The 13,870-nt window shown below is 38.5% G+C and overlaps 1 protein-coding gene across 7 annotated transcripts in view; it reads right to left on the minus strand.

The window, feature by feature from the left end:
• Positions 1-13,870, minus strand: part of PDS5B (PDS5 cohesin associated factor B) — a 249,318-nt gene that overhangs the window by 9,361 nt on the left and 226,087 nt on the right. For 6 of the 7 annotated variants that reach the window (XM_074216065.1, XM_074216066.1, XM_074216063.1 and 3 more), the window contains one exon: positions 12,955-13,064. The exons of the other annotated variant lie outside the window; for it this stretch is intronic. In XM_074216065.1, coding sequence (XP_074072166.1) covers positions 12,955-13,064 — 110 coding nt within the window. The remainder of the gene's footprint in view (positions 1-12,954; positions 13,065-13,870) is intronic. 7 annotated transcript variants of the gene reach the window in all.

The following is a 13,870-nucleotide window of genomic DNA, read 5'->3' on the forward strand; positions in this document are numbered from 1 at the left end:
AAATAAGTTTTTATGCTTATAAAATCAATGCTGCCAAATTTAGTAGGAAAGCAGAAAGTTGGGAAACAATCTTTACAGCTAGGAGTTCTGATAAAGGTCTCATTTCTAAAATATATAGGGAACTGCATCAAATTTATAAGATTGCAAGTCATTCCCCATGTGATAAATGGACATAGGATATGAATAGCCAGTTCTTAAATGAAGAAATTAAAGCTATATATAATCATATGAAAAAATCCTCCAAATCATTATTGATTAGAGTAATGCAAATTAAAACAACTCTGAGGTATCACCTCACATCTATCAGATTGGCAAAGATGACAAAATGGGAAATGTTGGAGAGGTTGTGGGAGGACTGGAACATTAATGCATTGCTGGTGGAGTTGTGAATTGATCCAACCATTCTGGAGAGCAATATTGAACTATGTCCAAAGAGCAATAAAACTGTTCACACCCTTTGACCCAGCAATTCCAATTCTAGGTCTAGATCCAGAAGAAATCATAAAAAATGGGGAAAGTCCCACATGTTTCAAAATATTCATAGCAGCTCTTTTTGTAGTGGCAAAGAATTGGAAATTGAGGGGATGCCTATCAATTGGGGAATGGTTAAACAAGTTATGTTACATGAATATTATGGAATATTATTGTTCCATAAGAAACCATAAATGGTCGAATTCTAGAGAAGAATGGAATGACTTAGGATTGGATACCGAGGGAAGGGAGGAGAACCAAGAGAACAATGTACAGGTTAACAGCAACATTGTGAGATAATCAACCCTGATGGATATAGCTGCTCTCAGAATTGTGAATTTGAGGATTATGCCTCTGAGAAGGAGGGAAGTTAGAAAGCAGAGTGAGTTTGGGGGGATGGTAGGAAAAGGAACGAATGTTTTTCTCTGCCTTTTGGGAACTCTGGCTTCCTTCAAGACTTAGCTTCACAGAGCTGCTAGGTGGCGCAGTGAATAGAGCACTGGCCCTGGAATCAGGAGTACCTGAGTTCAAATTCGGCCTTGGACACTTAATAATTACCTAGCTGTGTGGCCTTGGGCAAGTCACTTAACCCCACTGTCCTGCAAAAACCTAAAAAAAAAAAAGACAGCTTCACATAGAGAGAGTGGACAAGAATGACAAGAATGGGAAATTATGAGGGATTTAATGATGATGAACTGTGTGTATTCCTGCATGGGAAGATGATATTGATAATACTCATATGAACCTTCTCATTTACTAGAGGAATTTGAAGGAGCTTTTACAGATGAGGCACAGGAGGGAGCCAAATTTGAAGGTATAATATATTTTTAAAATGGAGTCAATAGGTGAAAAGGAAATGTAAAGGAAGAAAGGGAAAGAAGAGGTAGAATAGGCTAAGATATTTTACATAAAAGAGTCAAGAAATAGCTTTAGCAATGGTATGGAAGGTGGGGAGGTGAGGGGGAATGAAGGAGCCTTCATTCTCATTGGAAATGGCTCAGAGAGGAAACAACATACATACTTAATAGGGCATAAAAATCTAGAAGAAAAAGGAGAGAAAGGGGACAGGGGGTGGGGGTGTAGGTGATAGAGGAGAGGGTAGATCATGGGAGAGGATAGTAAGATATAACACATTTTCTTTTTTACTTTTTGCAAGGTGGTAGGATTGGGTGGCCTATCCAGGACCATGAGGCTGGGTGGATGCTGGATCTCTGTGGTAGGATATGGGCTTGGGGCCTCCTGATCCCAGGGCTGGTACTCTGCCCCACAGCACACTTTTGAAGACATAGTGAAAGGGGCAGCTAGGTGGCACAGTGGATAGAGCACCGGCCCTGGAGTCAGGAGAGCCTGAGTTCAAATGTGACCTCAAACATTTAATTACCTAGCTGTGTGGCCTTGGGCAAGCCACTTAACCCCATTTGCCTTGCAAAAACCTAAAAAAAACAAAAAAAGACAATCTGAAACATAGTGAAAGGAGAGAGAAAATATAACAAATGGGAGTGGGGAGGAATGGATGGAGGGAACTACAATCACCAACAGCAACTATAGAAAAATATGGAAGTAACTTCCTTGATGGACTTATAATAAAGAATACAATCCATCCCAGAGTCAGTCTGAACATTTTTTCTTTCTTTCTTTCACTTTATTTCTTATGAGGTTTGTTATTTTTTTTGGGGGGGGGGATTATGTTTACTCTTACAAGACTATTTTAGTAATTTGTAAATAAATATTGTAAATTAAAAAATAATAATAAAAGACAGCTTCAGCTCCATCTTCTGTTAGAGGGCTCTCTTGGTCCTGCAGCTGCTAGCACTTTTATCTCCCCTCTAATGTTATCTTAGAAAAAAATATTAATATTAAAACTATACTCTGGGGTCGCTAGGTGGCACAGTGAATAGAGCACCAGCCCTGGAGTCAGGAGTACCTGAGTTCAAATCCCACCTCAGACACTTAATAATGGCCTAGCAGTGTGACCTTGGGCAAGTCACTTAACCCCACTGCCTTAAATTTAAAAAAAACTATACTCTGCATTTAGGCATAAATCTACCAAAAAAAAATAGCTTTGTTTAATTTAGCATTAATGTAGCCAATTCTAATTTGGGGAGAGAGAGAGAGAGATAGCCACAGGGCAGGGCATTCATCTCCACCAATAGGAAGAGTTCTATACCAATGGTTTGTTGAGATTTGTGTTACACATTTTGCTATCCATTTCTTCCACTCTCCTAGAGGAATAAATAGGGTTTCTCTATAGATTTATTTGGAGAATCCAAATTGAATAAAAGCCTGTCTGACACAAAATAGTTCTTCATTTTGGGGTCTAATAAAATAAATCTAATACCTTTTTTTTAATATGAAAGCCATTTGAGTATTTGATGCCAGCTGTATTCCCAACCTCTCCCCCTCCTCTTTATCCTGTTAAGTCATCTTTTCTCCAAATTAAACATCCCAAGTTACAACAATGTATGTTAGTATGGCATTGTTTTGACACCCCTTATCATTCCTCTGGACACGCTCTGGTTTGCTAATGTCTCTTCTAAAACAAGGCCCTAGTACCATATACAATATTTCAATTATTGTCTTTTTTCAGGTTGGCTTGTCACACATTTGATCATTTGAATTTGAGACTATTCAAGAGCCCAGATCTTTACCATATGAATGGTGTGTCTTGCTATGTCTCTTCATCCTGAATTTTTTTTATCATAAATGCAGAATGTTGCATTTATCCCTATTAAATATTATAAATATTCTATGAGTCTAGCAGTTAAATCTGGTTAGATCTTTTGGGGTCTTGTCTTTTTTGAGTGATATGTCAAGGTGATTCCAGCATCATTTACAAACTGCATAATTTAGCAAAGCAGTGATTATTTACATTGGTATCATTAAGAGTTCTTCTAAGTGTCTTGTCACTTTAATGAATTTTGAATGATTATTATTCTTTGTGTTTGGTTGAGAGTCTACTTGGACCTTCACTAACATGAGTCTGCAAATGAGCATTCTTTTTTCATGTGGACCATAAGATATAGGGAGGTAAGTATGATAATCTCAGATTTTTTGGTGGGGGCAGGGAGATGGTGTTGAGAGTGTTTTCCTCATACAAAATACATGTGTTAAAGGTTCAAACCTTCCTGAAGAATGCTAGTCTAAATAAAGACATACTCTCTGAGAATATTTCTTTTTCACCTGACACAATTATAAGATGTGCTTGTCTATGATGGAAAGTAGATCTGCATGCCTGATGAATCTAAGGGGGTAACCTGCCATTGAGTAGAAGCTATCAATTCATTTATACCCTAAGGTGCGATTTCATGCTTTTCTAAGCTTAATGTTTTTACAATTTAGGTTCAACTTGTGCTATAATTCTTTGCTCAGAAGATATATTATAATGTGCTATTTAGAGGACCATTCTCTCCTCTTACCATTACAAACTAATTTAACTACATTAAGATCCTGCTGGGTGTGTGATTTTGTATTGAGGGTTGGAAAAACACTCAGAAATCAACATCAGAAAACATCTGCACAAGATAGTTAAGACCTTACTGAACAATAAAATGTTTCAAGGGAGAAATGACACCTACATTTTGGTTATCAGAAGGTTAATCCCTATATTACTGTTCCCAAAACTTATTTGTGGTGGACTTTAAGAGGTTACTTAATCCATCCCTCTGGCAGTAGGGATCAGTTGTTTAGTTGTTTTTCAGTTATATCTTGCTCTTTGTGACCCCATTTGGGATTTTCCTGGCAAAGATACTGGAGTGAGTTGCTATTTATTTCTCCAGTTCATTTTACAAATGGGAAAATTAAGGAAAACTGAGGCCAGATCTGAACTCATGAACATGAGTCTTCCTATCTTCAGAATCTGTCTCTACTGTGCTACCTTGCTGTCCTTTAGTTATCCCCTTCTTTACTAACCCAGCTATTCATTCATTTACTTTTTTTTTAAGAAGCAATGATGGGGCGGCTAGGTGGTACAGTGGATAGAACACCGATCCTGGAGTCAGGAGGATCTGAGTTCAAATGTGGCCTCAGAAAGTTAATTACCTAGTTGTGTGGCCTTGGGCAAGTCATTTAACCCCACTGCCTTTCAAAAACCAAAAAAAAAAAAATGATGTTAGGAACTCAAAATAAACTCTAAAATAAAAAAAGCAAAGATGAAGCATCTACTACTTATACACTTCAAAAAAAAAAACACTGAAACATATGATGGGATCTCTAATCTTGAAGGTTTTATAGTCTATGTGGGGAGATAAGTAAAGCAGGAATGAAAGATCTTTACAGGATAGATTCAGTCTGAGGAGGCTTCAAGGAGTCTTGTCTTGACTTGGGTCTTTTAAGTATGGGATTGTAGATGAGGATAGAAAAGAAAAGGAGACAGCTAAGTGATTAGGTGAATAGAGCACTGAACCCGGAATCAGGAAGATCTGAGTTCAAATGTGGCCTCAGATACTAGCTATGTGATCCTGGGCAAGTCACTTTACCCTGTTTACCTCAGTTTCTTCATCTGTAAAATGGACTGCAGAAGGAAATGGCAAAAAAGTCCAATATCTTTGCCAAGAAAACCCCAAAATGGATCCCCCAAAATCAGACACCACTGAGCAGCGACAAGAAAAGAAGAGAGGGAATTATAGATAGGCAGAATAGGCAAAGAGAGAGTCAAGAATGAGTATGATATGGAGAACAGTGAGGCCACTGACCTAAAAGGAGAAGAGGTTCTACATTACAGAGCAAATGAGGAATTAAGTTCCTGGAGGGTAGGAACTGTTTCCTCTTTATTTTTGCAACCCTAATACCTAACATAGAGATTGGTAAACAGTAGATACTTAACCACTGTTTGTCAACTGATTAATTGATTAGTTAAACTTTTCTTCCCAAGATTCCAGGGATGATTGCTTTTCACAATGCCACCATCTTTTACCTGTGATTAAGGGTTCTCTTTCCTTGGACCAATGGGAAGCAACATGCATTCTATCTTTCTGGGGTGCAGACACATTTCTGACTCCTCCCCTCTCCCAGGGCCTGCCTTCTGCCTGCCTGTCTGTCTGTCTGTCTGTCTTTCATTTAGATCTTGACAGAAAAGGAAGTTCACGTAGGCGATGTCCTCCAAATCACTGTGACTCCTTTACAGTCTGACCCTAGAGGAGTAGTATAGATATGTTTAAATATCGATATGAGGAGTGAAATATATAAACAGTGAATTGGAAGAAACGCTGTAGGGACATCCCAAGGTAAAGTCTATGAAATGAATGACCGAATGGGCCTTACAGGGCTGTACCTGGGCTGCCGAGAGGATTCAGCCCAGCAGAGGGCAGCAGCAGCCTGGACACAAGCCTAATGAATGGAAACACTCCCCAGGGAGAAGGGTTAAAAGGGAGGTGTCTTCATAGACAGAGTAGGGAAGGGGAGTGCTCCACAGTGGCGGGCAACGACCCAGGAGTCAGGTCAAGAACCAGGCAGAATGGAGCAGGGCAAGGAAGCAGCCTGTGGTCCAGAAAATCCCCAGGTCCAAGTCAAAAGCCAACAGGAGCCTGAGAAAGGGAGAGAAACATTGTAACCAGGCAAATGGAGATAAACAGTTTTTGATGACTCTTGAGTATATCTAGCCAGGCTGCTGCTGCCTCCTCAGTATCTCAGAGACCCCCCCCAGGTGGTGATATGCTCCGAGCCACCAGAACCCCTGGTCTGGTATACAGGTGCAAGGGCGTTCCCCGCCTAGGGGTAAGGGCTCCAGAGGATGATGAAGCAAGGAGCTCCAGAAAGGGAGTGAGACTGAGAAGGAGAGAGTGGAGATAGTCAGGGATCTGATCAAGACTAGAGGTCAGATTCAAGAGAGCTGAGCAAGACCAACATAACCAGAAAAGATTTAAGGGAGGTCACGGAATTTCAGTGTGCAAAAGCCAGGGAGTTAAATAGCTGAGAAAAGGATACTAAATCCTTCAGAAAACAAGGGAGTGAATTCAGATACACACGCAGAGGGCAGAGGTAGAAGAGGGGTGGAATGGAATATCTTTTAAGAGACTTTTATACTTTTTTTAGAAAGATTTTATTTATTTATTTTGAGTTTTACAATTTTTCCCCCATTCTTGCTTCCTTCCCCCCCACAACAGAAGGCATTCTGCTAGTCTTTACATTGTTTCCATGTTATACATTGATCTCACTTGAATGTGATGAGAGAGAAATCATATCCTTAAGGAAGAAAAATAAAGTATGAGATAGTAAAATTACTTAATAATATAACTTTTTTCCCCCAAATTTGACAGTAATAGTCTTTGGTCTTTGTTCAAACTCCACAATTCTTCCTCTGGATACAGATGGTATTCTCCATTGCAGACAGTCCCAAATTGTCCCTGATTGAAGATAATAAGCTTTGCTCTTCATTTAAACTCCTTCTTTGGATACAGATGGTATTCTCCATCAGAGATACCCTAAAATTGTTCCTGATCATTGCACTGATGGAATGAGCAAGTCCATCAAGGTTGATCACCGCCCCCATGTTGTTGTTAGGGTGTATGGTGTTTGTCTGGTTCTACTCATCTCACTCAGCATCAGTTCATGCAAATCTTTCCAGGCTTCCCTGAATTCCTGTCCCTCCTGGTTTCTAATAGAACAATATGACATACATATACCATAGTTTGCTAAGCCATTCCCCAATTGAAAAACATTTACTTGCTTTCCAATTTTTTGCCACCACAAACAGGGCTGCTATGAATATTTTTGTAAAAGTGATGTTTTCACCCTTTTTCATAATCTCTTCAGGGTATAGACCCGGTAGTGGTATTGCAGGATCAAAGGGTGTGCCCATTTTTGTTGCCCTTTGGGCATAATTCCAAATTGCTCTCCAGCAAGGTTGGATGAGTTCACAGCTCCACCAGCAATGTATTAGTGTCCCAGATTTCCCACATCCCTTCCAACATCGATCATTGTCCTTTCTGGATATATTGGACATATTATTCATAAATTAGCCTAATTAAGTACCAGATCACTCAGAATCATAGACAGGGTTGCCAGAGAGACCTTTTAAAGTTCATCTAAAACAATTTTTGTTTGTTTGTTTTCTAAGTAAGGAACCTAAGGCACAGAACAGTTAAATGACTTTCCTTACAAGATCCATTCCAATCCAGTGTGCAAGTATATGCCAGACACTGTTCTTAGGATACAATTAATAAAAAAGTCAGTGCCTATCCTCAAAAACAAGTTTGCTATACAGATGAGGGAGACAACACACAGAGGAGGCAAGAAAGGGTGCGATGGAAAGACACTTGATCCAGGGCCATCTTGTTCAGTGGAGTTGAAACCAGACCAGGAAGCAGATACAAAGCGGAATGATCAGGGAGTTCAGTTTAGATCTAGTTGATATATGTACAAACCAGGATCGAAATGGAGAGCACCTAGCCTGTAATCAGGAAGGTTCATCTCCTTGAGTTCAAATCAGGCCTCAGACATTTACTAGCTGTATGACTCAGGGCAAGTCATTTGTCTGTTTCTTCATCTGTAAAATGTGCTGGAGAAGAAAATGACAAACCACTCATGATCAGACACAACTGAAAAAATGACTGAGACTGAACTCAGCATTTCCATTTTAAATCCAGTGCTCTTTCAGCTCTGCCACACTGTCTCTAATTGACCTTTGTTTTGTAACCTGAAAGCTCTTCCACTGTAGAAAAAAACAATGTTGAACTTCAACATGTATGACTGTCATGAGATGCATGTGATTACATGCATTAATGGCTAGTATGAGAAAGATACTACCAATAACCTCTAAGATCCCTTCCAACACAATAGTCTAAGACAGACAGAGATCATGAACTCTAGGGCTGCAGTTTTTGAGGGGGGAAAAATCCCCCGCCCCACTTTGTCCCCAGCTGTCCTCTGGGTGATAGATGATCCAGAGAAGAATCAGTTCCATTTAGGTGCTGTCTTGGGCATTCTAGTTTCTTTGGCTGGTATATGACTTAATTTTTTGCTGTCACATTCAGTTTGTTCTCCTCTAGGACCCCAAGATCTTCTTCTTTCTGTCCTTGTACATGATCTTTTGTTTCCCATTTTGTATTCCATAAAATATATACAAGCACATATGAAAATTATCACAATGTTAGATCTGGAAAGGATCCAAAACAATATAACAAACACTAAGTGACTTTGATGTGCAAAACTGAGCATTGGAGATACAAAGATAAACAATGAAACAGTCCTTGTCCTCAAGAAGCTTATATTTTATTAAAATCATCTGGAAATTATCTCATTCCACCCCTTCAGTTTACAGATGTAGAAACTGGGATACAAAGAAGATGCATCATTATCCAAAGTCACATCTTGTTGCTGTTGTCTTTGCCATTGTTTGTTATTGTTCTTTGTGCCTTGTCACTTGTTCCTGAATGGAACACCTGGGAGCAGAATCCAGATATTCTGAACCCTGGTCTATGTCTCTATGTTCCATGCCTAGTTTTCCTCCCAAATGTATTAAAACCCAAGCCGTATTCTTAAGGAATTCCATTCTGTTGGTTCTTGCTTATACATTCAAGAGGTCCCTCTTATTTTGAATTCTAGTCTGGCACTCTAAAATGTTAATCTCCTTAGTCCACAGGGAATATAGCTTAATAGGGAATCAGTTGGGTTTCTGGACTCTATTTTCTTTTTTAGAGATCAAAGAAAATACTAAATTTACATAGCAATAAGGAGATTAAACCTACAAAAGTCTTAATGCTACCTCTTTGGGTGAACTAAATACTGGGTCTTTATTTCTGTCTAGCAAATGCAAACACTTAAAACCAAATTTTAGAAAACCCCAACATTATTATTAATGACAAAAAAATCTAAACCAATTTTACACCAAGACTTTAGTGTTGTATTATTCATACTGGAAACTTCAATTCCCTAGATCAAAAGATTAGGAAGCCAATGATGTTTACTGAATGTTGATATATTAGTCACAGTTTTTCTAATAAATAACACATTAGAGCCCATTTCTGTCACAAAAAATTATGAATTCTGAATTTCTAAGCATTAGACCCATGTCAAACATAATATTATATCTAAGATATAATCTTCCATACTTTGCCTCTGTTTCCTTCTCTATAAAATTAGTTGTAGTAGACAAGGTCTAACCTAAAGCCTATATAAAAATGACTTATATACCTAGTTATAATGATCTTGATTTTAATGATTAAAACTTTTTTAATAAGCTTCAAAATATTGATCTGCTCTAATTTAGAAATTATTTGAAGAACATTTCATTCTAAATGCAATTTTAATGACACTGCACTCTCTGGGTTCCCCTCCTAGTAGTCTGACTGATCTTTCTTATCTCCTTAGTCTCAGATCATGCTCACTAACAGTGAGCCCAAGGGTTCTGTTATGAACTCTTCTCTTCTGTTCTCCTTTCCTCTCTTTTTCCTATACTGTTTCACTTGGTGATCTCTTCGGCTCCCATGGATTCAATTATCATCTCTACACAGATGATTCTTGGATCTATTTGTCCAGCATTAGATTCTCTCATGACCTCCAGTCTCACATCTCTATCTATTGAACATCTCAAACAGGTTGTCCTGTAAACAGCTTAAACTCAACATGTCCAAAGCTGAACTCATCATCTCCCCTCCTCAAATTCCACCCCACACATAATTTCTCATTACTGTCAAAGAGTATCATCATCTTCCCCATCACCTAGACTCATAACCTAGGTATCATTCTTGATTCCTCATTTTTCTTTCCCCCCATATTCATTAGTTGCAAATTCTGTAGGCTTTTTTACCTTCATAACACCTCTCACTTAAGCCTTCTCTCCTCTTACACAGCTTCTACCCTGCTGCAGATCCTAGCATTGCCAGGTTCATTGCAAAAGCTTTCTTTGTGTCTTCCCTGCTTTAATTCTCTCCCCATTCAAATACTTCCTCCACTCATCTGTCACAATGAATCTTCCTTAAGCACAGGTCTGACTGTGCAATCTCCCCTTTCCCATCCCATCCAATAAAATCTTCTATTGACTTCTAAAGTCCTTCAAAATTTGACTTTTCCAGTCTTTCCAGTCTTCTTATACCTTACTCCTTCTTCTCTTGCCCACCAGATACTCTGCAATCCAATGACACTGACCTCTTTTCTATTCCTTAACAAAACATTCTATTTCCCTACTTGGGATATTTTCAGTGTCTGTCCCCCAAGCTTGGAACTCTTTCCTCCTGTATGTATCTTGCTTGTACATAGTTATTTCCCTGTTTTCTCCCTATTAGACTGTGACCTACTTGAGAACAGGGTCTATGTTTTGCCTTTTTTTTTGTATTCCCCAGTACTTGTTGCCTGATAGACTGTTAAATCTTATTAAAAAGAAAAAAGAGCACTAGATCTAGATTCAGAAGACCCATTTCTAAGACTCAAATTGCTTTTTAGCTCCTAATGCTCCTCCTCACTTACCTTCTAATAGTTTAAATTTCCTCACCTATGAAAAAGGGATAATATTTACACTGTCTGCATATAGGACTGGTGTGAGTCAAAAGAGAAAACAAGTGGAAAGGGCCAAATAAATATTAGGTATTATTATTCTAGTACAGTGTAGATTACGGGGGGGGGGGGGGGGGGGGGGGGGGCTGGGATGGAGGGGGCAAGGCTGTCCAAGAAATGGACTGACCAACTTTGGTGCCAGATACTTTGGTCTTCAGAGAACTTGATAAGTGAGTGATTGCCTGGAGCTAGAAAATGTTTTGGCAATAGAAAGTCTCATTGTAATGTAACAGTGAGATTTTTATCTAAGTAATGAAAGAAATCAAAATAAACATCATAATACAATTAATGATTTGTTACCATCTGAACCAATTAGTATTTAGTCAGGACCCCATGGGATCCTAGTTCTGCAATTAGAGTCTGACAGTTACATGTAAATATTATTAGGTGCGAATGTCAGCTCTTGATTTTCAGATGAATCTGTTCATTTTAAAAATTAGATTTCACTTTGGTGATCTCTAACCTTGGCATTTACACACAAAAAATTAATAATTATGTAACGATTATGGAATTGGTTCAGAATGTGTTCCCCAAATCAAAATGATAAAGGCCAAAATGACAACATGAAATATTGATCCCATTCACAGTTCTGCTACTTAAACAAAATTTAAGCATTGTAATGTGCTTGGGCAGAGGGGATTAGTGTTTGGTTCCCCTCAAGTGAAGTCTGACGGAATCACAGAAAAATGGAAATACTAAAAAGGGATTCAAGTTGTAACCCAGTTACTTTGCAGAAGTACACAAACTTCTATCATAAAGAAAGACAAAGCAACATAGATGAATATCCGCTATCTAGTAGCCTGACTGGGAAATGACTGAAAAGGTCTATGACCCTTGGATGGGGCTGGCAAGCAGGTGTAAAAATTGAAGACTAGGGAATCCCTTTCTGAATTGGGAAATACAGGATTTAAGATCAATGGATCCAATTGATCATGAAGGGCTAAGAATCAAAGCAGACTAATCAGGGTTCAGGGCAAAACTAGGTTAGAGTCATTCAGTGAAGAAATATAGGTAGAAAAAATACATAGGCTCACCAGAAATGAGTCAACATAAGTAAGTCAAAGAAGGTAGGATCAAAATGAAAATTATTTAGAGGCTGAAAATAACAATGACTGCAGCAGCTAGGTGGTGCAATGGATAGAGCACCGACCCTGGAGTCAGGAGTACCTGAGTTCAAATGTAACCTCAGAAACTTAATAATTACCTAGTTGTGTGACCTTGGGTCCATTGCCTTACAAAAAGAAAAGAAGGTGACTGAGGTCAGAACAACCAGGATTACTCCTTGAGGGAATAGTTTTATCAGTGGAGATGTGAAGCCAAGTGCCACCTTTTTGCAAATTAGTCTGAGTTTGGCGCCACTAGCTAGCACAGCCTTGGAGTAGGACCTGAGTTCAAATTTGATCTCAGACATTTAACAATTATCTCTAATAATTACTTATCTGTGTGGGGCAAGTTACTTAATCCCATTGTCTTGAAAAAAAATTTCCATATTAATCATATTATGAAATAAAAGAGACAAAAATATGAAACAATGAATTAGTCTTGAGTTTTCCTGGATTATCCTATCATGCAAATTGTCTGTTCTCCCTTCAAAAAAAAAAACCAGTCCATTAGAAGGTATTAATCCATTGAGATGGTGGAGTAGCTGTCTTTTTTCTCCAAGGCTATGTCAGGAGAAAATGCTAGTATATTGTGAGGGTAAATGAAAGATCTCCAACTGAGCATGAAATTTCTTAAATCTCTTGATTTACAGCTCAGATAGGAACTGAAGTCCCTGTCATGGGATTTTTGCCTAGGACTAGGTCTTTGATGATCTTTCTCTCATATGTGTTTTCTTCAAATTCAACAAAGGGAAAGATGCTCTTTGTCAAGTGTAATAAGAATATAAAATGGCCATTCTGCGTCAGCTGGGCTATCCATTCAAGTAGAATGCTGTCAGTATGCAAGTAAGGGTACTGATTCTTTATGCTACAATCAAAGGTTAGAGATACTTACATGGCCAGCAACCACCTTTTCTCACCTTCAACAATATCAATTTGGGAACCGCATAAAAAGATAGCTGTATTGTCGAGAGCAGAGATACTTTGCAGGACGTGATAGAAATTCTAGAAGGGAGGAAATGTAAAGAACCCATGGTGGTGAGGGATGATATTCCTATACAAACCTAGGTAATATTGCCAAGGAGAGATTTCAGATTAGGCATTTAAATGACTCAAGCACTAACACAGATGATAGTGTTTTTTGTTTTTTTTTTTTGAGGAAGAAAGAAAACATCCTTGGGACTAATTATTCCTAGCATACTCAAGCCTGGTAGCCATAGGGGGATGTCAGTGGAGAGTATAATTAGCAAGGCATCTACACCACTGTTTCTCTACCCTTACTGGGCTTGAAAGAAAAGATTATGCCTCTGAAGTGTAGTAGCTATTAGGCAAGTACTGACAGTAAAAAGAAAAAAAAGGAGGGAAGGGAAGCAAGTTGAAAACGTTTGTCCAGCAGATGCCTCTTAGTGGCTCACTGACAACTCATTTGTTAGCCAGTACATATATATATACATATACATATAATTTGGGAATTTGTTGACTAATTTCATTCCATCTGCCCTCTTCATGACTTTAGTTATTTCTCTTGGTCTGTAAGTTTCCAAATGAGAATCCAACCTTTGTTTCCCTTCATAAAAAATCCTTGCATTTTTATTATTATATTTGCTTTGTGTTGGGACATTTTTTTTAAACCATTTCTACATTAATTAAGGAGCACAAATGGTGTGATAGAATATTGGAATTGGAAGCCAGAATGTTGCTGGGGAAAATGTAGCCAGTTAAGGGGTTTGAGCGAACATGTAAGAATTCATTCTAAAGGCTGACTCTGACCCAGAAGAATTCAAGGACAAAAAAGTTTAAGTATTTCTATG

This window comes from Macrotis lagotis, chromosome 1, assembly GCF_037893015.1.
Source record: "Macrotis lagotis isolate mMagLag1 chromosome 1, bilby.v1.9.chrom.fasta, whole genome shotgun sequence".
Classification (NCBI taxonomy): Eukaryota; Metazoa; Chordata; class Mammalia; order Peramelemorphia; family Peramelidae; genus Macrotis; species Macrotis lagotis.